The sequence below is a fragment of the Dipodomys merriami genome, unplaced genomic scaffold (assembly GCF_024711535.1).
Source record: "Dipodomys merriami isolate MVZ:Mamm:240054 unplaced genomic scaffold, mDipMer1.0.p SCAF_17, whole genome shotgun sequence".
In the NCBI taxonomy this organism is placed as follows: Eukaryota; Metazoa; Chordata; class Mammalia; order Rodentia; family Heteromyidae; genus Dipodomys; species Dipodomys merriami.
In genome coordinates, this window is record NW_027203048.1 from 22,515,771 (window position 1) to 22,542,979 (window position 27,209).

Consider the following 27,209-nt stretch of genomic DNA (forward strand, 5'->3'; position numbering starts at 1 on the left):
CATTTTATGGGTCACGTTTTGTTTATCCATTTATCTCATAGTGGACACTTGGGTTGTTTTCACTTTTCAGCTATTGCAAATAATGGTGCTATGAACATTGTGCACAGGTTTTGGTGTGGATAATGTCTTAATTTCTGTGGGTTTGTACTGGAATTTCTGGGTCTTAGAGTAACTTTATGTATAAACTTTTGAAGAACTACAAAGCTGCTCTAACATTTGTTTTCAGTACCACTAGCAATGTAATATGAGGGCTCTAACTTCCCCACATTCTCACCAACACTTGTTTGTATGTGCGCTCTTTCATTTTTGTTATATCTATCCTATTTGGTGAGAAGTACAGTGTTAGATTTTTCACTTTCCTTTTACATGCTCATATATACATATATATATACATATATATGTATATATATATGTATATATATATATATATATATATATATATATATATATATATATAGGCAACATTGTGATTTGAATTCAGGGATTCACACTTTCAGCCCAATGAGCCCATTTGGAGCTATTTTGTCAAACCGTTATGTCTTCATTAGTTTTGTGATAAGGGCTGGCATTATGCTAGGCTGGCCTGAGCTAAGATCCTCCTATTTGTGCCTTTCCACATTGCTAGAATGACAGGGGACTTTACTGCACCCAGCTATTTATTAGTGGAGTTGGAATATTGAATATTTTCCCCCTACCTTACCTCAAACCATGATCCCCACATCTCTGCCCCCTAAACAACTAGGATTATAAGCTTGAGCCACTTAAGCCCATTTAAGTCTTTTCATTGGAGAAATGTCTATTTGGGTGCATCACCTATGTTTATTGGGTCATCTTTTTATTGGTTCAGTTTTATGAATTATTTACATATTCTAGACACAAGTTCTTTATAAGATATATGATTTACAGAGATTTTTCTCCCCATTTTATTGGTTATTTTTATACTTTTTTTTTTTTGTCAGTTTTGGGGCTTGATCTCAAGGCCTGGGAATTATCCCTGAACTACTTTTTGATTAAGGCTAGCATTCTACCACTTGACCCACAGCACAACTTCTGACTTTCTTTTCTTTTCTTTTTTGCCAATCCTGGGACTTGAACTCAGGGTCTGGGCTCAGTCCCTGAGCTTCTTTTGTGCAAGGGTAGCACTCTACCACTTGAACCACAGCAGCATTTCTAGCTTTTCTGTGTATATAGTACTGAGGAATTGAACCCAGGGCTTCACGCATGCTAGGCAAGCATGCTATCACTAAGCCACATTCCCAGCCTACTGCTTGCTTTTTCTGAGTATTAATAAGAGTCTCAAGGACTTTCTTGCTGGGCTGATCCCCAGATCTCAGCCTCCTGAGTAGCTAGGATTACAGGCATGACCCACAAGTACCAGACAAATTTATACTTTCTTGATACTGTCCTTAGAAGCTCACAATTCTTAAGTTTTGATGAGGTCTAACAACAATTTTTTTAAACCTGTGTTTTAGATCATATGTAAGAAAATGTTGCATAATTCTAGGTCATAAAGATTTACACCTGTTTTTTTTTTCTCAAAGTTTTAGTTTAGGTTTTTGACTTATTTTGTTTTAATTCATACGTTTGGTATGAAGTAGGAGTGTGTTTGGTATGAAGTAGGAGTGCAAATTCATTCTTTTTTTTTTTTTTTTTTTTGTCGGTTGTGGGACTTGAACTCTGGGCTTGGGCACTGTCCCTGCGCTCTTCAGCTCAAGGTGCGCGCTCTACTGCTTGAGCCACAGCACCACTTCTGGTTTTCTAGTGGTTTATTGGAGATAAGGGTCTTACGGACTTCCTGACCGGGCTGGCTTTGAACCTCGATCCTCAGATCTGCCACCGGTACCCAGCCAAATTCATTCTTTTGTCATATGGATATCCAGCTGCTTCAGCATTATTTATTGAAAGTACTATTCTTTCCCCATTGAGTAGTAGTTTTTATACCTTTGCTAAAACAATTGTCTACAAGTTTTAAGGTGAGGTTTTACTACTATTTTTGGATTTATTCCATGGATCTATAAGCCTGTCCTATGTACAATCTTGAGTAGTATACCTTTGTAGTATACCTTGAGTAGCTTAAGTTTAAAAATGTGAACATTTAAATCCTCAATTTTTCAAGATCATTCTGGATATTCTGGGTATTTCCACTTGAATTTTAGGATTAACTTGTTAATTTCTGCAAAACATTCAGTTGGAATCTTAGTGAATTGGTTATGCTTATTCATTTGAAAGTAGTGCCATCTTTACGAATTTAGTCTTCCAATCAATCCATGAGTATAAAATTTCTTCTTCTTTTTCCTGCCTTCCCTCTTCAAACCCATGAAGTGAAATTCATTCATTCACTCCCTCATTCCTTCCCCTCCCTTTTTTTCTTTGGCAATACTGGGGTTTAAACTCAGGACCTCATGCTTACAGGGCTAATGCTCTTACCACTTGAGCTACACTTTCAGCCCAATGAGCAGGTAGTTTCTTCTATTTATTTAGGTCTTTGATATCTTTCAATGATTTTGTGCAGTTTCTAGGGTATAAGTTTACACTTGTTTAAATTTATTCTTATTTTATTCATTTTGATGCCATTGTAAATGTAATATTTTGATTTTTGGATTTTTCTTGCTAGGGTAGAGAAGAACAATGATTTTTGTGTATTGATCTGGTTTTCTAAAGTCTTGCTTATCTCAATAGTTCTAATAGCTTTCCCTGTAACTCTCTATGTATATGATTATGTTGTCTTCAAATAGAGATAGATTTACTTCATTTCCAATCTAGATGCTTTCTTATTTTAATTTCTTGCCTGAGTGTGGATCTCTTTTTTTGGGGGGGGCGGGGGGTCTGGTCGTGGGGCCTGAACTCTGGGCCTGAGCGCTGTCCCTCAACTCTTCAGCTCAAGGCTAGCACTCTACCATTTGAGCCACAGTGCCAGTTCCGGCTTTTTTCTTTTCGCTTATGTGGTGCTGAGGAATCGAACCCAGTGCCTCAGGCATGTAAGGCAAGCGCTCTACCACTGAGCCAACTTCCCAGCCCCTGAGTGTAGATCTCTTTTACAGTGTTGAATAGAAGTAGTGAGATATCCTTGTCTTTTCCTGATTTTAGCACAAAAACTTTCAGTTACTTACCAGTTAGTATTAGTTGTGGATTTTTGTAGATATTCTTTATAAGGATGAAGAAATTCCCTTCTATTGCTAGAATGCTGACTGTGTTTATTATAAAAGGATTTTGTACCAAAAAGCCAGAAGTGCAGCTGTGGCTCAAATGGTAGAGCACAAAAGCTTAGGGACAATGTCTAGGCCCTGAGTTCATTTCTCAGCACTGGCACCAAAAAAGGGGGGATTTGGGATTTATAGTATGTTTTTTTCTGTGTTAGTGAAATGATCATGTAATTTTTTCCTTTATTTTTATTCATATGGTACATTACCTTGATTTATTTATATTTACTAAAAATTATGTAGTCTATATTAATTAAGTAATTATTTTCTGGCAGTAATAAGGATTTGAATTCAAGGCCTTGCGACACTTATTAGCCTGGCATGATACTGCTAAGCCATGCCACAGCCCTTCTATTTTTAAATAACACAGAATGTAGTTCAGTAGTAGAGCACTTGCCTAGCATGTACAAGGCTCTGATTCAATCCCAGCACCACAAACAAAACAAAATAAAAGAACAGCTGTAGACACTTTATATCAGACCATAAATAACTTTTATACTTAATACAAAAATTAAACAACATGATGGGGCTGGGAAGGTGGCTCAGTGGTAGAACACTTGCCTTGCATGCCTGAGGCCCTGGGTTCGATTCCTCAGCACCACATAAGCAAAAAGAAAAAAGCCAGGAGTGGCTCTGTGGCTCAAGTAGTAGAGCGCTAGCCTTGAGCTGAAGAACTGAGGGACAGCGCCCAGGCCCCAAGTTCAGGCCCCACGACTGGACCAAAAAAAAAAAAAAATTAAACAACATGAAATAGTCTTTCTGCTGAATGATGCCTATAATCCTAATAACTCAGGAGGCTGAGATCCTGAGGATCTTGGATCAAAGCTAGCCCAGGCAGAAAAGTCTATGAGATTTTTATCTCCAAAAATAGCCAGTAAAAAACTGAGTTGAAGGTTTGGCACAAGTGGTAGAGTGCAAGCTACAACATAAATCCCTGAGTTCAAACGCCAGTACCACCTAAAACAGGAGGAGGGAAGGAAGGAAGGAAGGATGGAAGGAAGGTAGGAAGGAATGCTCACACTCCTGTATGTTATCATTTCCAGTTGTATTTTAGATCTAGCTCCTTTTTATTTTTAATATTTGTATCTATATTTTTCTCTGTCCCTTCTAAATTTTCTTGCTAATGAAGTTAACAGTAGAATGGAGAAAAAGTTCATGGGTGAAAAATTGCATTATCTTTTCAGAACCACAAGGAAGGAAGGAAGGAAGGAAGAAAGGAAGGAAGGAAGGAAAGAAGGAAAGAAGGAAGCAAACAAACAAGGAAGCAAGGAAGGAAGGAGGATTTAGCCACTAATCACTAATAGTAATAGCTAATATAAAACAATAATAAATTTTAATGAGAAATTAAAAATGTTAAATTTTATGTGGAAATATTAGTTTATTTTAATAAAGCCCCTGGCATTGAGTTTCTAAAAGAAACAGAAAGAATCATTTTTAGCTCTACAACAAGTTTTCCATAGACTATGGCTGTGATTCAAAGGCATGTGGAAGCTTTGAGATGCCTAAGGTGATTTTAATAAAAGTTATAGCTTTTGAAAACAGTTCTGTTTATACCAACTTATTTCTTTCTAAATTATTGAGTAATAGGGCTGAGAAGGGTTCAATTCCTCAGCACCACATGAGCAGAAAAAGCCGGAAGCGGTGCTGTGGCTCAAGTGGTAGAGCACTAGCCTGGTGGTGAATTGTTGAAGAACAGCACTTAGGCTCAGAGTTCAGGCTCTACGACCAGAAAAAAAATTATTGGTGATTATGTCAGTCTTAATGTGAAAAATGACTTAAAGCACAAAACAATATGCTAAGAAAAGAATCTAGTTTTGGGCTGGGAAAGTGGCTCAGTTGTAGAGTGCTTGTCTTGCATGCATGAGGCTCTGAGTTCCACTCCTCAGCACTACATAAGCAAAAAGAAAAAAAAGCTGGAAGTGACGCTGTGGCTCAAGTGGTAGAGCGCTAGCCTTGAGCTGAAGAGCTGAGAGCAAGTGCCCAGGCCCAGAGTTCAGGCCCCACAACCGTACCCCCCCCCCAAAAATCTAGTTTTTAACAGCATACAGTTTTAAAAAATGGGTATTGGTTTAGGGAGGGAGATTTATTACCCTAATGCTATGGAAATAAACTTTGCTATATCTTTGTAGAACAAACACCCTTCAGCTGAACACTTCAACTCCAATACCATTGGGTTCTGAATGTTTCCCTATGATGTGTTCGTGACTGGGTCTTGTCTCCTGCAGGATATCCATTCTAATGCACAAATTTTCTCTTCATAGTAATGTAGAAATACATATCTAGGCTAGTTATAAAAATTGTCTAGTAAAACATTAATACATACTTAAAACTGCTTTCATGAATCCCAGAGCCAGAAACAATCACGCTTCCAAAATCAAGTAACACTTGAGAATTTCAAAACCAATTCCCTGGCCTCTTCCCTTAGTGCTTCTCCCTGGATTAATCTCCAAAAGGAAAGTTCATATCATGGAAACTATTGAGTTCACATTTCCTCAATATAAATGGCTCCAAATGTCATAATTATATGTTTTCTCTTCTTATGCCAAATAAAAATTATACAAACTTGTCTTAAGAGTAATAACTTACCTAGTTAAATATATCAAAGATCTTCTGTCTTGAGAGACTTAGTCTGGACTGGAAATTTAGAGTGGTACTAAGTAATAATTATAGAACAAGTGGAAAACATAATCATGCCATGATGTGATGTTTCATTAGATTATTTTATCATACTACCAATTGAATCAAATTGTGATACTTCTATAAAGTTTATGTGTGTGGTAAAATGATTAAAAGTTAAAAGTCTCATTTGTTGGGCAGAAGTAAATGTAAGACTGTGCTGTGTTGTGGTATCACACTGTGCCAAGTTATTTTAGAAACAGCAGTATTTCAGTTGCTGACCACAACACCCCAGAGGAAGAATGGCTCATGGTTGTCAGGATCTCTCTCTTCTAGATTGGGAAACAGACTTAGAAAGGTTAAGTAGTGCAGCTGGTCTTCCATTCCATCTCTGGCCTCTTATCTCTCACTAAGTTCTGGCTTTTTTTTTTGTTTCTGTTTTGTTTTTGCTTATGTGGTGCTGAGGAATCGAACCCAGGGCCTCATGCATGCAAGGCAAGTGCTCTACCACTGAGCCACCTTCCCAGCCCTCTCACTAAGTTCTTTGCATAAGATATGATAAGTTCTTACAACTTAAAACTAATATCAGGATAGCATGAAACAGTGACTGTAGTTGTGTGCATTGGGTTATTTGATTAATTATCTTCAATGGTAATGTGCTGTGTTGTTTGAATGCTTGCTTTTTTTTTTTTTTTTTTTTTTAGAATAAATATGGCAGAGCTTTCTGAGCCAGAAGGACCAGTAAATTGGAAAGAAAGATGTATGGCTCTGGAGTCTCAGCTCATGAAATTTAGAGTTCAAGCAAGCAAGATACGAGGACTCTTAGCAGAAAAAGTAAGCTTTTCTCCCTAAACTTTGCTATTCAGTGGTCAATTTCATAAATATATATATGAATAAGTATATATATATATACCTAACCTAACATCCCTATTTGGGGAAAATAAGCATTTTAAGATAATGAATATAATAATATTTTACCAAGCATTTGAAACTGTACTTGGCACATTCTTTTGCTACTATTAGGGTGGATTGGGCATTGGAGAGGGAACACCATTATTCTATTTGCAAATGCTAGAAACATATGAATGTTATGTGTGATTGAATTTGGAGCTCATTTATTCCAGACAGAAAAGCTATAATGTATCTTATTTTATTACAGGAATTAAATAGCAGTTTAACATTCTAAATATTTAAGAATATCATTTAAAGTGATTATAGAGGAAAATTCCCTTTTGGTAGTAAAATGTGCTTATTTTGTATTTAAAAGCATGCCCCTGCCTAGGAATTTATATCAATTAACTGTTTATAACTAAACCATCATCTGGATGAGAATTGAGTTCAATATAATGGTGTGCTTCTCTTAATAATTCTAATAATATAGTTAGAGTATTATAGGGCAGGAATTTTGTTTTTGCAAATATGTTTTATGATTTTTTGGGGATGGGGGTCCGGTCATGGGGCCTGAACTCTGGGCCTGGGCGCTGTCCCTCAGCTCTTTAGCTCAAGGCTAGTGCTCTACCACTTGAGCCACAGCGCCACTTCCCACTTTTTTATTTTTGCTTATGTGGTGCTGAGGAATCGAACCCAGGGCCTCAGGCATGCAAGGCAAAGTGCTTTACCACTGAGCCACCTTCCCAGCCCCACAATATGTTTTAAAGTAATACATTTGTTCATTCATTTATTTGATAAGTACTTGTTGAGAATTACTACAACAATCTCACAGTTAGATTTCTGAACAAGATAGTCCATGTTTCTGGTTCTAGGGAGCTTGGATTCTAGACCTATGCTTTCTGATATAGTAGCCATTGACCACATGTGGCTGTTAAACACTTCAAATGAGTTTCATTCAAACTGAGATATGCTGTGAATGTAAACTATGTATTGGGTTTTAAATATTCACTATAGAAAAAGGTAAAATGTCTCAGCAATAATTTTATATTTTATTGATAATATTTTGAATATTGGGTTAAATGAGTAATATTAAAGTATTTTCTTTTTCACTTTTTAAATGCATGTTTTTGAAATTTTAAAATTAAATGTGTGGTTTACATGTTTCTAGGCAGTGCTATTTATATAGGTGGATGAGTGATAATTATATTCATTCAAAACTGATTAGAAGAATTTGCAGGTATTTTCCACAACATTCTTTTAGGATGGAGACTGGTATATGTCATACATCTTCAAAAATACATCTTCCTCTCATTGTTAGCCAAGAATTTCTATAAAGTATTCTAATAAAATCCAGTGGAACATCATTTTACTTAAGCCCCCCTATCCTGTGTGTGTGTGTGTGTGTGTGTGTGTGTGTGTGTGTAAACATATATATATATATATATACACACACATGTATATATATCATCTTAATTTTTTTTTGCTTTAAGACTAAGACTAAAGTTATCCTATTCACTTTGATTCAAAGATGACCCAGTAATAGACTTTGAGAATAAATTTCTGATAGAAGTGTGGTCTATTTATTGGCTTTAGAATAAATATTACAGGTTGAGAAAGAATTCTAGTTTTAGCGTCTACAAGTAAGTGAACTTACTTTAACTCAGAGTTTAATGTCTTTTGCTCCTTTCTTCTGTGTTTTATTTATTTATTTGTTTACTTAATTGTCTCAGTGGTGTTCACATTTGTCACTGTTGACTATAGCCTCTTTCTTTGTGTTCTTAACTCATTTACTCTCTTGGTTTCCTTATGGATTAGTTGGAAGTCCTGTTTATTTGGCCTGCAAATTATTTGACCTTTAAAATGTCAATTTTATGGCAACAACTTTTTATGTTCTCATATTGTAGCAAATTTCCTTATGAGTATCCATTGCTATTTTCTCTATAAGTAAAATTACAAGTGGCCTAATTATCAGTATGACATTGGATTTATCATATTATTTGTCACTGAGTGTTAAAAGAGAGATTTCAAAATTACTGTTGTGGTTTCTTTCTGTTTTTCATTTTTTGGTCTATATTTTGTATCTATGACTTAACTACTTGAACAGATCTAAGCGATGGAATAATTCAGATGTGTTTTACGTGTTGGAAAATGGCTAAGTATGCCAAGTTACTCATGGTTTCCTAGTAAATATATTCAGCACTAAAATGGGAGTAAGAGTTTTCACAATCTTTTCTGTTTTATTTTCTTATGAACTGATTTTTCAAATTTGAAAATTTTTGTTATCTACTCTCTTAGTAAAAATATGTACTGCTTATTGATTTATTATATATTTAGTACTTTATAGGTAAAACTCATTTCAACCATCTCACCATTCATGAAGTTGTAAATTTTATTGTCCTTATTTTTATAGATTAGGAAACTGAGGTTTACTGAGTTCCAGGATATTGTCTAAGTGCTTTATGCATATACATTTAAAATTTTCCCAGCAGTCAGATCAGTATTTACAAGGAAAATTAGCAAAGAAAAATTATTTAACTTGCCTGAGTTCACATCAAGTGTAAGGAATGAAGCCAAGGTTTAAGCCCAGGCATTCTGAGCTGGCCACTAGTGGCTCATGCCTGTAATCCTAGCTACTCAGAAGGGTGAGATCTGAGGATTCCTTTTCAAAGCCAGCCAGGGCAGTAAAGTCCGTGAGACTTATCTCCATTTAACAACTCAAAAATCAGAAGTGGAGCTGTGGCTCTAAATGGTAGAGTGCTACCCTTGAGCACAAAAGCTCAGGGACAATACCCAGTCCCTGAGTTCAAGTCTCAGTACTGACAACAACAACAACAAATAATAACTAACTAAATAAATAAATCCAGGCATTCTGTATTTAAAGCTTAACCCATTAGCTGTAACCTCATATGGCCTCTCAAACTGAATTGTAGGGGCTGGGAAGGTGGCTCAGTGGTAGACTGCTTGCCTTGCATGCCTGAGGCCCTGGGTTCGATTCCTCAGCACCACATAAGCAAAAAGAAAAAAGCCGGAAGTGGCGCTAGCCTTGAGCTGAGGGACAGCTCCCAGGCCCAGAGTTCAGGCCCCACAACTGGACCCAAAAAAAGAATAAAAAAAACCAAAACTGAATTGTATTACCACTTTCTTTGCAGTCTCCAATACATATGTCCACTCATCTATTGTCTTCTTTTCAGCCATGCAACATAAAAATCCCTTACTGCCTATGGGCAAGTATCTATGTTGGTTAGTTGTATGTATGTATGTAGTAGTAATAATTTCTATAACATTATATATTTTCAAAGCAAACTATTGCATAATTTCTAAGTGCCAACTTGAGTCAAATGCTGCATTCCTGAAACTAGTCTGGTCCTATTCCACAACCTTTGGCTTTGTGTTAGGACCAGTCTGATCCAGGGCTTCTCCTAATAGTTATGTATTTCTTCCTCCCACATGTATACAACTCCAATGCTGAAGATTCTTGAACAAATACTAATTTGATTCTTTAGCTCTGTGCCAGGAATTGTGGCCAACTTCTCTTTTCTGCAACAGTTCTGATACTTAGGAGTTTTATTTTTATTTGGGTGGGGGAGGTTATTTTATCTTTTATTGGTATTGGCTAAGGGGAGCTAATTCCAGGTGTCAGCTGTAGCTCCTAAGCATTTGCTATGCCCTTAGTTGATTTAAATTCTGAAGTAAGTTTATGACCTAATTAGCATTATCCCTAATCTATATATTGTAGTATTAAAGCTGAGAGTAATTGATTACTGTGTACAACATTAACTATTTAACAAATAGCAGAACTGCCATTAAACCTTGGATTTTTCTGTTTTTTTTTTTTTTGTGATGTAGCTCACAGTACCTAGTACATAGAAGTGACATGTTATTACTTCCTCTTGTCTTTCCTTCTTTTTTCTTTTGTGGTGCTAAGGACTGAACTCAGGAACTGATGTGTGCTGATAAAGTACACTACCACTGAGCTATGTCCCCAGGCTCTCTTGTATCTTTCTGATTTGGACATACTGATTAAGTGTACAAGCAGTCAATCTAAATATAATTATAAGTTAGTAAAAAATATATTCATGAAAGTTAAAGGAAGATTCATAGCATAATCTCAGAGTATTTTTATAATTCAAGATGAATTTCAAATAAATATTGAAAATGGAGTAGAAAACTTAATTTTTTAAACACCTATATTTATACATATTTTTTCCCATCACAATTTCTAAGTAGTGTAGAATATTGACGCTTGTGAAGAAAAGGCCTTATTGAAGTCTTGGGTAAGTGCCGCTGTAAGTGGGAGAGGTCTTTAGAGGAATTCAAGGAATGGTGTTGGAAATATCCTTAGTATGCCAAATATAAACTCTTCAGGGAAGCTGAGATGTAAGTAGTTTTCCTACTTTACAATATTACTAGTTAGTTTTCTGAGTCAGAGGAGAAAAAGGGAGGTTTCTTTATTAAAAAATTAGAGTTTTAGTGCAAAGGAAAGGAGGAAGTATTTGAAGAGGTTTCCTTTTAGACATGAATGTGGTTCATGTAATCTGACATTTTGTGTACCTGATTCTATATTCGCGTTTTTTTTCCTGCCTTTAGTAACTCCTAGGAATAAGAAGTCCCTGGATAATAGAGTACACAGTCACACAACAGTCCAGTGTAGTACTCCAATTAACCACTTAAATTAGTTATTCTTCTGTCTCACCTAATGTTGCAGAGCCCATAAGACTTTATGGGCTAATTCAAATGTCAGTGTAAGGGTTAATAAACAATCCTTGGTGATGAGTCTTTTAAGGCATTTGTAGGAGAACAGATGCATGATTTAAGTGGTATAGCACTTGCCTAGCTAGCTCTTGCCTAGATGAGCTCAAACCTCAGAACTGCAAGAACAATAATAATAAAATCTGAATGTAGTGGTTCTAGCCTGTAATGTAACTTCAGCTCTTTGAGGGGTGGGAATTGGAGGATCACAGTTTGAGGTCAGTCTGGGCATAAAAAGTGACAAGGCTCTTAACAAATGACTGGATGTGGTGATGCACACCTGTTATCCCAACTATGGGTGCAGTGGCTCATCTTTATAACCTATGGGAGAAACACAAATAGGAGAATCACAATCTAGGCCAGCCTGAACTTAAAGCAAAATCCTATGTTGAAAATAGCCAATACCAAAAAAGGACTGATAAAGTGGTAGAGTATCTGCTTTGGAAATGTAAGGCCCTGAGTACAAACCCTAATATATGGGTTAGGGAGGTTGGGGAGGAAGCACTTGAAGTTTTTAGAGAAAATCAGGAAAAGAAATATTTGATAGGTATTGTTAATCACATCAGTGAATATGAACAACTTGAGGTATTCTACTGAAGATAACCTATCTGTTGAACAAGTTTGTTTGTAACCAGTTACTGTAATGAGAGGATCTGTGAGTATGTATAATGATCTAAGCTTATTAGCAAATTCTTCTCTGCCATTTGTTGCTGAATTGAGTCTGGCTACAGAGGACATTTTTGTTAGCAATAAGTCAAATATGAGGTTTAGAATTTACGTCTTTACTTTGTTATTGTAAATGGCCAACTCCTAAAATACTGTTGTTGTTGTTTTACTAAAACCTGATATAAGAAAATTGATCATTTCAATTTTTTAACTTACCTAGAATTCATTGGTAGTGGACTCTACTCAAGGTATAGTGTACATTTGGAGTATAAGAATTTACATAAATATGTCTTATATTGCTTTTTGAGTATTTTGCAAAGTTATTTTCTAGCTCCAATATGAAAAGACATAATCATGCAGAATCAAAGCATTACCTTTCACAATACCTGATTTATATTTATATTAGTGCAATGTGAAGTATTTTACAGTTATAATCTGTAATACAAATTGTGAATTGCAGTGGTTTCCTTTATCAGAGTTTATCCTCAATTTTTAGGCTTTTTTTTTTTTTTGGAAAAAGTCCAAACCTTCATTCATTCATTTTCATTTCATTTGTTCACTTTAAGCTTCTGTTGCATAGTATCATTCCCGCTTCAACTATTGTTATAAATAATATATCAGCCATCTAGAAGTACTCTTATCCATTGGCAGGGCATTGTTAGAATCTGAAGATTCCAAATATAGTCTCTATTGGTTAATCTCTAGCTGTCTTTTTTTTAGGTGTACCAAACTTATATAACTTGGAATTTTCCTACTGTGAATATTAATATGATTGTAAGTCACCAATGCAAGATTCTTAGGCTGAAAGAACAACACTAAAGATCTATCCAACTAAGAATTTGTGGTTTTATAAGTTTGAGCTGTTTTTCATATGATTCTATACTGTATGTGTAGTTTATAAATACTAAAGCAGCTGTGGTTTGACAAAAAGAGCACTAGGGAATCAGAATATGAAGACTGAAATCCCAGCCACATTACAGGAATATAAATGTCTATAAGCCATCCTCATACTGAACTCAATTTCCCATCTTCATAATGGGACGAAAAACTTGCATTTCATGGTAAGGCTGTGAAATATATTTAAATGTTCCTGGCTCCTGAACACTCATTTGAATTTCTAAAATTTTCTGTTGCCTGAGCTATCTTTCTTCTTTTGAGATTATTTTCCTATTTTCGTGTTTGTTTTTTTAGGGTGTGTTGCAAGCTTTGCTCAAATATCTCATGATCATTGGTGGTCTATATTTAAGAATGGGACATTTGCAATGTTGGCTGACAGTTGTGTACAAATGGTTGGAGCCAGTCTACTGTCAACCTTTGCTTTGAGAAGGGAGTATGGGGAAGACCAATTGTTAGGTCAGGAGCTTATAAATGCCACAGTTGTTGGATGAATATACTCTAAACAATTTATTCAGTTTTGAAAGAAAAGGCATTTTCACTTTATACAGAGAATAAACGCTTAACTGCCAGAAATTTTAACATACGGTGGTGAGAAGTTTTCAGAAAATTAGTTGACTCTAAACAGGCTTATATTTTCCATTAATACCTGTTTTTTTTTCTTTTTACCCAACATATTATTCTCCCTCTGGTCTTTATAAGATGCTGAAGTACATTTGGCCTTCAGGAGCTCAGGCTCCTTCAAGCCTTATTCCATGCTGTGTTTCCCATCATTCTGCTTCACTAATAACAGGAGGATCAAGCAAATATCTGTCAGCTTTCAGAGAGAACAAACCTATCACACACAAATGATTTGTCTTTTCAGAAGCAATAAATAGAAGTTAGAAGATAATGGGACAGTTTTCAAAATTCAGAAGGAAAATTATATGAAACACAGAATTCTGTTCTGAGCCTATGAATTTTATTTGAAGGTAGAATAAAGATATTTTTAAAATATCTAACATCTTGTATAACTTCTGGTAAATCTCCATCAAAAAGACAAAATTCGCCTGCACTGGTACTTATAATCCTAGCTACTTAGAGATATGAGGATTGCAGTTCAAAGCCAGGCTGGACAGGAAAGTTCTTGAGACTCATCTTCAGTACACTACTCAGAAAAAACTAGAAGTAGTGCTATGGCTCAAGTGGTAGAGTGCTAGCCTTGAGGACAAAGAGGCTCAGGGACAGAGTCCAGACCCTGAGTTCAAGCCCCAGGACCAGCCAAAAAAAAAAAAAAAAAAAGACCAAGTAAACCAAACCAAAGAAAGCAGGAGATATTGGAAACAGGAGATCCACTGTGAAAAAATGTTGAAAGGTTTATTTAAGAAGACAGCTATATCAGGAAGAAAGGGAAGAATAATCTAAATTGACACAGGTCTGAGGGGATAGGAATGACTTCTCAAAGTTGTAATTGAGTCTGGCACCATTGTTTTATATCAGTAATTGTAGCTACTCAGGAAACTGAGATCTGAAGATTGCAGTTTGAAGTCATACTGAGCAGAAATGTCCTCAAGACTATTTCTACCCAGGAGGGAAAATGCTGAGCATGCTATGATCCCAGTTTGAGGCCAACTTGGGAAAAACTTTATAGTGAGATCTCATCTCAATCAGTAAATACAGGGTGATGTGGGGTATCTTATCATCCTGGTGACATGGAAAGCTCTAGGTGGGAAGATCAAGGCCCAAGAATTGTAAAAGCAAAAGGCCCTATCTGAAAAATAAGGGATTAGGGGCATGGTTCAATTGGTAGGATGCCTGTCTAGCAAATACAAAGCCCAATGATCAAACCCCAGTACTAGCAAATAAAAAAGAAGAGGTGGGATAAAGGAGCTTCCATGTGGACAGTTAATTTACTATCTGTGGTGACAACAGATGTTCTTTATTGTATATCATAATTATCTAGTAGAAATGTTAGCAATGTGTGTAACTAAAATCTTTCTAGTGGACACACAAATAAAATGAAAACAAAACAGATGAAATGAATTTTAATAGCATGTTTAACACAACAAATATTAATTTCAACATGGAGTTAACATGAAAAATTGTATTTTTGTACTGTTTTCTAGTAATATTTGTATTCTTGAATAAAGTATATATATATATATTTATATCAGAGCACATCTTAATTGGTACTAGTCACATTTCAAGTGCCCTTGGACAGTACAGTTCTATTATTCATGAGTCCTCAGTCGTTTTTTGAACCATGTGGCGGCAAGAAAACTAGCGAGTCATTGAAATGATGTCCAAATGCCCGGAGCCGATATACTCCATACATCATTACTTCCATCTTTTCGGGAGTCAGTCCGTTAAAAGTAATAGCCATATCCGAACAGCATCCTTTTACTATTTGTTGAGGGTAGCCGAGCATGGCCTCTTGAATAAGATATGCGATTGGTTTTGTATTAAATACATTTTTCCCTTCAAAATCCTCTGCGTTTTCGGCTAAAATGCCTGCATTCTTCAGGCAGAGGGCAAGCTGCTTATCGTAGGCTAGATTCCAGATCAAATTGGGATCTGAACAGCTTTCGTCCTTAAGGAGCCGTTGGATAAATCTCTTCATCGACTCTATGCTCAAGACAATCCCTCCTTCGGCAGTCACATACTCGAGGTCTCCAGAGATGGCGGTGTGGCCCAGGTAGAAAGGTTGCCAGGCGTCCCTGGTCAGTAGAAAGTACTTTAAGTTCTCGATGACCGCGAAGGTGGTGGGGAGGGTAACAAAGTACCAGTTGTAGTTGTCGCCGTACTTCCCAAAGACATACTTGTAAGTGTCCCTCATCTGAATCCACTTATCGTCGCTCTTCGCTCGGACCAGCTCTGCGCCGTCGCAGTGCTTGGTCCAGGTCGTTTTCAGGACGGCCCAGTCGCTCTGGTCTTCCCATTCTCCCAGGATGACACACAGGACCCGGATGCTTCGGTTGAGCTGCGAGCGTGTCGCGTCTAACAAGTTTAAGAACTCCTCTCCGCCGGGTGGGGGAAGGTGACGGTGTCTGTGGTTTTGAAGCCGACCCTCATGTCGAATGTGAATATGGCTGAGAGTAGTTAGCAAAGCCCAGGAAACGATCCCCACCAATGTACCCTTAATAAAGGATGCCCCAGGCGAAGCCATGTTCCAGACGTTGAAGACAGCTCGCGCCAAACAGGGGGCCCTGGTGGCACGGGCAGAGGTGGCCACTTCCGGGGTGGGGGCTGTGTCTCTGTGGAGCACTTCCGGGATGGGCCACCACTTTATGGGCCACTTCCGTAGTGAACCTCTCTAGCGGCTGGACAGGGTCTCGATGGTGTCATAGGGGGCGGGGCCAGGGCCAGCCTTAGTCTAATTCAACTAGAGATGGGGACCCACATGTTCTGGAGGTTGCAACCACTTAGCCAACAAGAAAACGTGAAAATAAGCAGAAGTGCGCTCCTAGGAAGTCAGATTTCCACATTTAGTAAAAAGAATTTGAAATTGAGCTTTACCTGGTGACTTGTGAAAGTCAACACGTGGCACACTTACACTGTTCATCTTGGTATTTGTGTGTGTGTTTATTCCGAGATTCTCCTGTGTTCTTTCCATAATCTTATAAGAATGTAAAACTGTGTAGTACTGACTTAAACGTATCTATAGTGTTGGAACACACCAATTCCCTGAAGTCTTTGAATTTTTGAGCAAAATACCAAGTGTAACATTTCAAGTCTTGCTTGCTTGCTTATTCTTTCTTTTTCCTTACTTCCTTTCTTTTTAAACTTTTCTGTTAATTGGTTATTCTTACTATATCTTGACCAGCAATTTCTAGTCTACTGATGAATACTCCTGTGGTATAGATTACATTATATCAAAATAACAAAACTTTGGCATTTTGTTTGATCAGGTTGGTTTTTTGCTTTTGTTTTTGTTTGGCTGTTCCTGGGGGCTTGAACTCAGGGCCTGGGCACTGTCCCTGGACACTGTCCTTGAGCTTCTTTGTGGTCAAGGCTAGTGCTCTACCACTTGATCCACACAGCTCCACTTCTGCCTTTTTCTGAGTAGTTTATTGGAGATGAGTCTCAGAGGCTTTTCTGCTTGGGCCGGCTTCGAACTGTGATTCTCAAATTTCATCTTCCTGAATAGCTAGGACTACAAGCGTGAGCCACCAACGCCTGGCTTTTTTTTTTTTTTTTAATATAATTTTATTGTTGTTTGATCAGTTTTTAAATCTGCCAAAAGTCTTTAACAAATTTCATTGTAAATAACTAATATCTAGTGAATTACTTTATTCTTTAGAAAGTTGATCATGTGAGATTTGAAATCTCTTTCTAAAAGGAAAATTTTAAGTTTATGAATTTTTAAGTTTTTATATATTTTATATTTCTTCTTACAGATGCAACAGCTTGAGAGACAAGTTATTGATGCTGAACGTCAAGCAGAAAAAGCTTTTCAACAGGTAAAGTATAATCTGAAAAGTGTTTTTCTGCCTCTATAATGGTTTTACTTAAAATCAGAATATAGTTTGTCAGTGCTCCAGTACATTTTACAATTTTGACTGTTCATGAGCTTGACCCATAGAGACTGAGGGGCTAGTCCAGGGCCAGAATTAGTCTAGTTCAACTAAAATGGTACCCTGGGGTGAGTTGAAGGCACCACCCAGCCAACAAGAGAACTTGAAAGTGAGCAGAAATGAGCTTATTGGACTCTACATACTACCGAGGAAAAAAGACTTCCTAAATTAGAAAATTGCATTTTCTGAGAAAATGAAATATGGCTTTAAAATAACACTAATTATAACTAAGATTTAAATATAAATATGTTCATAGCACCTTTACTTATAGTAGTAAAGGTTAGAAATATCTGGGGATATTGGGTTGTCACAGAATAAGGACACCAACTAGAAAGAAACTTGGCAAGGTAAAATTTACTTCTGCAAGAAGGGTGTGCCATCAACCGAAACTCTGGCAAGCAAGCAAAAAAACAAGCAGGATGCTCCTATTTTTTTTTTTTTAATCCCTAAACCAGCATATCCTGCCCTTTTGTTTAGATTGGCTGAGTTCAGGTTCACAATCTGCAGAAGGTTGTGGTTTAATTAACAGAATCTAAATAAAATTCAAGAAGTGCTTTTTTTTCTTTTTTGTCAATTGTGGAACTTGTACTCTGGGCCTGGGCGCTGTCCCTGAGCTCCTTTTGCTCAAGGCTAGTCACAGCACCACTTCCAGCTTTTTCTGTGATTAATTGAAGATAAGAGTCTCATGGACTTTCCTGCCTGGGCTAGCTTCAAACCACCATCCTCAGATCTCAGCCTCCTGAGTAGCTAGAATTATAGGTGTGAGCAAGTGGTACCCAGCTTAGATATTTCTTTTTTTTTTCTTTTTTTCTTTCTTTTGTCGGTCGTGGGGCTTGAAGGCTGTGCCTACGCTCTTCAGCTCAAGGTGAGAACTCTACCACTTGAGCCACAGCGCCACTTCCGAGTAGTTTATTGGAGATAAGAATCTCACAGACTTTCCTGCTGATGCTGGCTTTGAGCAGTGATCCTCAGATCTCAGCCTCCTGAGTAGCTAGGATTACAGGCGTGAGCCATTGGCGCCCAGCTTTAGTTATTTCTTATCGATGGATTTAGATCATATGTGCTCTTTTGTGTCTGGATGCTTTTATTTAGCAAGATATTATCAAGATTCACCCATGTGAACATAGGCTATGCTATGTTTATCCACTCATGTACTGATGAACATTTTTTCCCCACCTTTAGACTATCATTGTTGCCATGAACGTGTATATAGGAGTGTTTGTAAACCTATTTAATTCATTTATCTGCATACCATTTTTTCTTGTGTTTAATAGTTGACCTATTCAAATTTTGAAATCAGAACTTGACCCATTTCATTTGATTTTTTTCCCCTTTTTGTTGTGTTGATCCTGAGGCTTGAACTCAGAGTCTGGGTGTTGTCCCGGAGGTTTTTCACTCAAGATTAGTGCTCTATCACTTGAGTCATAGCTCCACTCCCAGCTTTTTGGTGGTTAATTGGAGATAAGAGTCTCAGGGATTTTCCTGCCCTGGCTGGCTTCAGAGATCCTGGGATCTCAGCCTTTTGAGTAGCTGTGATTAGGGCTATGAGTCACTGGTGCCTGGTTTCATTTGATTCTTAGACAATTTAGTCTATAAGGTCTCTTCCTTTTTCATTCTTTTTTGTTTCTTTTTCTTATATGTTGGGGGAAAAATGTTAATTTGACCTCTAAAGCTAGATACCTCCTGGATTTTGAAGGTTACAGCACTATGCTGTTATTTAACAAGAGGCATTTAATATTCTATATTTCCTGTAAAATGCAGTCAATCTAAACATTTGACCCTCTTTCTCTTAAACACCCTTGTCAGATTGTATATTTCTATCATGATGCATGTTAGGTCTAGTTATCTCTTTTTGTGTATTTTATTAGCAGCTATTGATAATCTTGTTTTGATCAATTATTTCAAAGGGAGGCAATCACTTTTTGCACAATGGCCTTTATTTTTCAGAATAATTTTAGACTGACAACAAAACTGACTAGGAAGTACAGCATTCTCATGTACTTTCTCCTTTATCACATATCCACATTCCATCTAGCCTTTTTTACCATTAATATCCCACATTAGTTGGTACGTTTGTTACAATCATTGAACCAACACTGACACATTATTATCCCTTGAAGACCATAATTTACCTTAGGGTTTATAATTTACTCCTAGTTTTTTTTAATGTTCTATGGGTTTTGACAAATGTATAATGACTTTTATTCACCACTGTATTATCATATAGAATAGTTCTGTGCTGCTCTAAAATTTGGTGCTTAATCTAATTATCCTTTCTTGCTTCAGAGTTGCTAGAAGCTACAATCTTTTTACTGTCCCCACAGCTTTGCCTTTAAAAGAATGTTATAGTTAGAATAATACAGTACATAGACAGTTCATATTGGTTTTTCTTCACTGCATTGTTTCATTCATGGCTTTTTATAGCTTGAGAGCTTAGTTCTTTTTAGTGCTGAATACAATTCCATTGTATGAATTAGCACAGTTTATTTATAGTTATTACTTTAAAAAATCAATATAATATATAAAACCATAAAGTACACTAGATAACTATACAAGCATGTACTTGTGTAACTACCACTACCTCTACTGTATAAATACCAAGATATAGAGCATTTTATTGCCCTGGAGGATTCTCTTGTGCTCCTTCTCCATCCACACCCCTGTTCCACTAAAATTAAGTAATGCATATTCTCTTGTCTATCACCATAGATTAGGCTGGCTATTCTCGATGTATGTATTTTTTGGTGTCCTGGATGCTTTTGCTCAATGTTATATATATGTGTGTATATATATATTTACCCAATATTACCTTTTTTCTTTCTTTTTACTGATGAGCAGTATTTCAATGTGACTTCGCTTCAATTTTTATTCATTCACCTGATGGTGGGACATTTAATTTATCTTCAGTTATAGGCTCTTATGAAAAAAGCAGCTGCAAACATTTCTATTCTTTTATTTTGGTGGATATGCGTTCTTGTTTCTGCTTGGGTATATACCTAAGGGTACAATTGGTGAGCCACAGGCTGGCTAATGTTTACTTTAATAGATGTTGGCAAATGGTTTTCCAAAGTGAATTACTGGGTTGCATTCCTACTGCAGTGTGTGAAAATTCCAGTTGCTTCAGACCTTCTTGCTAACAGTTGGCATTATTCTTTTTAGTTTTAGCCATTCTAACCATGCTATTGCTCAACAGAATGCTAATCTAAATTCTATTCCTTGGCATAATAGATATGTGTACACACAATAGACCATTTCCAAATTTGAATTTATCTGGAGCAGAATATATCCATTTGACATCTGATAATCTCTGCCAAAAGAAAACCCAAACAGGTTTTTCTTTTTTAATTTAAATTTTACTGTAACGATGATGTACATAGGGGTTACAGTTACATGAATCAGGTGATGAGTACATTTCTTTTTAAACAGTGTTACCCCCTCCCTGATTTTCTCCCACTTTTTTCCCTCCTGACCCCCAACCCTTCAAGTTGCAAAGTTCATTTCCATCATAGTGTCTAGTGAGTATCACTGTTGAATTGATTCACCCTTTGTCCCACAACTTCTGTGATTACCCTTCCCTTCCCCAAATTAGATAAACATACATAAGACAAAGGGCACAGAAATAGAAGTCAGTGACAAAAAGAAAAAAATAAAGGGGAAAAAATAAAGAAAAATAATTGAAACCCTCTTGTTTCCATTTCTTGGAGTTCATTTCGATAAACACCATTTTGTATAGTCATATGCACATAGCTATTGAGCCATGGTGATCCTCTCAAGAATATACTCCTTTGTTCTCACTGTACGAATGCTCAGTGCTATTTAATCATGTCCAAGTGTAATTATTTGTCTCTTATTATGCATTGGATTAACTTGTAGATTTATGGACATATTCTAGTTATTACAAATGAGGGGAAACCATGCAGCCTATGTTTCTTTGGGTCTGGCTTACTTCACTTAAAATAATTTTTTCTATGTCTTTCCATTTCCTTACGAATGAGGCGGCAACATTCTTTCTGATGGAAGCATAGAATTCCACTGTGTTTATAAACCACATTTTCTTGATCCATTCGTCCACTGAGAGGTATCTGGGTTAATTCTATATCTTGGTATGGTAAATAATACAGCAGTGAACAATGAACATGGTTGTGCTTATGGCTTTAGTGCGGGCTGGTTTGTGGTCATTTGGGTAAACTCCCAGGAGTGTGATTGCTGGGTTATAGGGAAGCTCTAAGTTTAATCTTTTGAGGACCTCCATAATTCTTTCCAGAGTGGTTGGGCATGTTTACATTCCTACCAACAATATCATAGTATTCCCTTTTGGTCACATCCCCACCAGCATCTAATATTATTAGTTTTCCTGATAACAGCTGTTCTAACTCGGGTGAGGTGGAATCTCAATGTTGTCTTGATTTGTATTTCTTTTATGGCCAGAGACGCTGAACATTTCTTCATATGTCTATTGTCCATTCTTCTTTCCTTTTCAGAGAAGTCTCTTTAAGTCTTTAGCCCACTTATTAACGGGTTTGTTGTTTCTTTGAGGATTTGTTTTTCAGTGGTTTAATTTTTTGAGCTCTAAATGTATTTTACATATGAGGCCCTTGTCTGATGTATGGCTAGTAAAGGTTTTCTCCCATTCTGTGGGCTTTCTATTTATTTTGCTAGCTATGTCCTTTGCCATGCAGAAACGCTTCAGTTTGATGCTGTCCTATTTATCCAGCCTTTCTTTAATTTGTTGTGATTCTGGATCTTTAGGAAGTTTCAACCTACAAACAGGCTTTTCTTACTGCAAAAATTAATTGAATCTGCCAAGATGGGAGGTGATTGTAGACTATAATATAAGAAACAAACTGTTCCAAGACAATTGTAGAAGCTCCTCATAAAACTGTAGATGTGCTATATTCAAAGGTTGATTCTAACCTAGTATTCCTATAATGCAGTTATTTGTGTGCATGTGACAGTATTCTAAACAAATAAACTTAAAGCCCAGAATCAGAATTGAGAATTTTACTATCTTTTTCTCTTTTCTCCCCTTCCTTCCCCTCCCTTCCCTTCCTTTCTCTTTTGAATGATAAGAATGAAGACAGGAGTAAGGGATATGAGACCAAAGATTGACAAGGTAGTCTGTTCAGATAAAGAAAAATAAGATGAATTCATATTTCTCTCATTGAGAACAGATCTAAATTTTTAACTAGGCTGAAATTCAAAATCTGCCACTTTACTTGACTGGAAAATGTTCTCTTTTTTTTGTCATCATGGGGCCTGAACTCTGGGCCTGGGTGCTGTCCCTTAGCTCTTCAGCTCAAGGCTAGCACTCTACCACTTGAGCCACAGCACCACTTCCGGCTTTTTTTTCTGCTTATGTGATGCTAAGGAATTGAACCCAGGGCCTCCTGCATGCAAGGCAAGCACTCTACCACTGAGCCACCTTCCCAGCTCCTGGAATATGTTCTTAAATCTGTTTTATCACTTATAGAAAAGAGCTAATACTGGCAGAACTGATAGCTTCTGTGCCATGTAGGGATCTATCCTATAGTGATTAAAAACACAGACTCTAGAGTCACACTGCCAGGTTTAATTTGCCTTCATCTTTTACCATCTATTGTACTTGCCTCTAGCTTCCTATCTGGGAAATGTGGTACCATGTAATGCCTATGACATAGGATATTGTGGAAGTTGAATAGGTTGCTATGAGCTAAATAAACCTGGAATATTTCCTGGCACTTAGAAATGCTATATAAGTTTTAGCTGTTATGAAGATTGAAGCTAATTTAAGTAAAGTGCCTGACATTCAGTCAGTCCTCAATAAATGGTGATGGTAGATGGGGAGAAGTGCTATTGGTAATGTTAAGTGTAATGTGTCTGTTTTTAAGATATTCTTTAGCTGATGTTACTGTTACTGATAGCCACACTTATATTATAACAAGGCAACAACCAACAGTAAAAGCATAAAAGGTTATTCAAATTCTATAAAAGACACTTATGTCATCCTATCTCATTCTATATAAATATACCTTTGTCTTTTTCAGTAACGGTAGAGTGAACTTTATATGTATATTCCTGTTCTGTTCCATTCTTTGTAGCACATATGTTACTTGGTCTACCTCCTTCACTTCCATATTTCTGCTGTGTCTTTGGCTTTTCTTAGTGGTATGTCTTCATTTACACTCATGGTTGTCTGTACAGGCCCTTCTATCTGTTCTACTTTATATTACCCTTCACCTTTGAATACATGTATTATAGAGGGGAAAAAATAAATTAAGGGTGGGTGGTTTTGTTTTGTCTTCTTAAATTTAAAACTCTTATATGTGTGGTAAGTTTGTTTCTGAAAATTAAATATTTTTATTTGTGATTTTTCATTAATTTCTTGCCCTTGGAGATATTGCCCTTAAGAGACTCAGTGGGAATTCTAAAGAAAAAGAATCACCATTCCCAGTGCAAGACAATCAAACCATGGCAGTTTATAGCTATCCATGCTCAACCACTGATCTTGACAAGTTTAACAAGAAGAACTTACTCAGAGTTTTCCCTTGAAAAATATAAGCTATATAGGTATATTCAGGCATAAAATTGTTTACTTCCAGCACTATATCTTTAAGCAAAAACAAAAAACAAAAAAAATTAACACCATGTTGGGTTATTGTAGACACACAATCTTAAAGCAAAACAAAGGTGGAGTCAGGGTGGGAGAATCAAATTGCAGATCTTTGAGTTTCTGTAAGCTAGCAAAGTCTGTAGATATTTCCCTTTGTCATAGCAGTTTACATTTATTCAGTGTCTATTTTGTTATGTTTCAGAAAGAATTTTTTCCATAAATAATTCATAATGAATCTGAAAAGTTGACAGGAAATATAAACACAAACTGATCATGTTACCATTTTTGGCCTGCGTGTTAAGTTAGAGTAAGGGAATCCACTGGTATGTTTAACAATTTTTGTGGGACTGCGGCCCATCTGAATGTTTATGCTGCTTAAATTCAACTTGTCTTTTCTCATTTAACCATATCCTAAGACTTAAACAACTGTATTTACATTCTCCCAAAAGAAATGTTTCACCATGAAAAGTAACAGCCAGTTCAACCCTATACTTTATACGTTTTTCTCTTTGTTTACTAATAAATGGCACCACTTCCCAAACTACTAAGTTGTCTACAGAAAAGAAAGATCACGCATTTTACTGGAGAAACTTTAGTGATTGTTATATTTAATTCTATAACACATTTTTATTGTGGTTTTCAAGTTGTGAAATCAGTACATTAGTCAGCCTAATACTGTTTATTAATATTCATTAACTTATGTAATGTCCTTGGGCATTATACTAATTTTTTCTAATCAAGAAAAATTTCCCCTATAAAATTTGTGAGTTTAGTTTGGTTTTTAGTACTAGGGATTGAACTCCAGGCACTTTAGCCACATCATAGTCCTTTTGCTTTTCATTTGTTTTTCAGATAGCATCTTATACCAACTGTACCTAGTGATTCTCTGAACACAATCCTCTTACCTCTGACTACTGAGTAGCTTGATTGCAAACATGTGCCACTATCTTCAGCCTAGTTTTTGTGTTTTTATTCTGTCCCTTGAAGCTTGATTTCTTTGCTACATTTGATTAAGTTCTAGTAGAAGCTGTATTTACATTTCCTCATAACCATTCTGCTATGCAGGCTAATCTTCCTTTAAGTAAAGTACTTCTTAGATTGAAATTATTTTCAGTTCTTAATGAATTATTAGTGCTCCTTTATCTTCATATGCTGAATTTTGGAATGCTTTGATATGTTTCATTACACAGAAAGCAAAGTATCCAGGCACAAGTGGCTCATGTCTATAATCCCAGCTACTTAGGAAGCTGAGATCTGAGGTTCAAAGCTAGCCTGAGAAGTTTGTGAGATTCTTATCCCCAGTTAACCAGCAAAAAAAAGAAGGAGGAGGAGGAGGAGGTAGTGGTAGAGCATTAGCCATGGGGCTGGGAGCGGGGAAGCTCAGACACAGCATATGGGCTCTGAGTTCAAGTCTTTTCTGGCACATACAAAAAGCTAATTTATTTATTGCTTTGCCTTTTCCTTTCATCTTTGGCAAGAAAGCTCTTCATAAATTTTGACATGCTACACAAAAATAATTATGTTCAAAAATGTGATTAGAATGATTAATTTTGGAATACATCTTTAGTAATTAGAAAACAAGCTTGGATTTTAAGTACTCTTCACATATCCTTCATTCTATTCTATCAGAAATCTTTGTCATATATTTGTGTTTAAGAAAATAGGAATTGCCAGTCCTTACTCAAAATGTAGTTACAAGGACTGGACATGTAGTTAAGTGGTACAGTACTTGCCTAGCATGAATGAATTCCTGGGTTTGACACTCCAGCATAACACACACACACACACACTACAGTCACATCTTGATGGCTTAGAGTAGGGACTGGAGCAATGACGTGAGGAATGGAAATAACAACATGGATGAAATTATGAGAGTAATATTTGTAGTTCCTGTTTTTCTGTTGTGAGCAGGAATGGAAAATAGCACTAGGAGCTTTGTTGGGATGCCCCAAACTTTCCTCAGACTCAAAGAATTGCTGGAAGGACTCGCAGAACCCCGAAAAGCCTTATATTCATGTTGTGGTTCATTAGAGTAAAACTATCTGGATTAAAATCAACAAAAGGAAAAGGCTCATTAGGTGGTGGCTGGGAGCACCCTGGAGTTACAAGAAGGTGCACTCAGTCCTCTTGGCAATGATATACGACACACACAGGACATTGCCAAAACATTGCCAACCTGGAAACTTACCTGAGCTTTGGTCACCAGGATTTTTACTGGGGTATGTCAGGTAGGCCTTGAGTATCATGTGACTGATCTTCATTCCTTGTTCTCTAGCCTATCTATTTACCTGTCCCATTCTAGTGATCACACTGGTACAGAGTGACCCAAAGTTCCAACTGAACAACAATAGGCATTCACCATTAAGCACATAGTCACCATTAACTTTCTGATGCCACTCGAGATACTCTCAGGTACCTAAAAGATAGTTCTATCCACCAGGATATTCCAAGGGCTCAAAAATTATCTTTCACGGATCTGACTACCCTGAGTGTTCTGAGTTAACCCTTTGCTGAACAGGAGCTTAGAGATCTAAGGATTAAGCAGGTTTCTTTGAGGGGAAATAGTTGCAGCAAGTGTTGAGTAGAAGCAGACAGAGACTTGTCTAGAAATAAAGGAGAAAAGAAGCCCCAGAATATGAGCTATTCCACACCAAAGGGAATCCAGGTATAGACAGTTGCAAGGGTTTATTTAAACCAATTCGAATTTATATGTATTTGTTAGCGGTCAGTTTGAGTAGTTAAAATTCTTAAATGGTTCCCCTTCAATGAGTGGAAAAGGAACTGGGCTATTTTCCATGTGCCTGTAGTAGGGTATTTTAAAAGATTACTTGTTTCTTTTGTAAGCCTCTTAGCTTTTTAGTCAAAATCTTATTCAACTAATGACCAAGGAAGACTTGTGACTCTGGGATTTGGTCATATAGGACTGGGTGGAATGTAGGCTACTTAGAATTATGTTGTGGTTGCTTTCTGAGGAGATTTTGAACATTTGGCAATACTTTTCTCGCCTTAGAAAATTGTGTAAAAGTAATAGTCAAATGAAAAGATTTCGGA

The 27,209-nt window shown here is 36.7% G+C and overlaps 2 protein-coding genes across 6 annotated transcripts in view; one reads left to right on the forward strand and one right to left on the reverse strand.

The window, feature by feature from the left end:
- Positions 1-27,209, forward strand: part of Plekhh2 (pleckstrin homology, MyTH4 and FERM domain containing H2) — a 109,853-nt gene that overhangs the window by 2,459 nt on the left and 80,185 nt on the right. For 4 of the 5 annotated variants that reach the window (XR_011372514.1, XM_070025492.1, XM_070025489.1 and 1 more), the window contains exons 2-3: positions 6,521-6,650; positions 17,393-17,455. Coding sequence is in view for 4 of the 5 variants with exons in the window: in XM_070025492.1 (XP_069881593.1) it covers positions 6,528-6,650; positions 17,393-17,455 (186 nt within the window). In the remaining variant the exon portion in view is untranslated. Of the gene's footprint in view, positions 1-4,384; positions 4,504-6,520; positions 6,651-17,392; positions 17,456-27,209 lie in introns of all 5 variants that reach the window. The other variant, XM_070025491.1, reaches the window with a different exon arrangement.
- On the reverse strand, positions 15,025-16,219 carry C1galt1c1l (C1GALT1 specific chaperone 1 like). Its single transcript, XM_070025001.1, has one exon. The coding sequence runs from the start codon at positions 16,159-16,161 to the stop codon at positions 15,241-15,243; it is 921 nt and encodes a 306-aa protein (XP_069881102.1). The 5' UTR covers positions 16,162-16,219; the 3' UTR covers positions 15,025-15,240.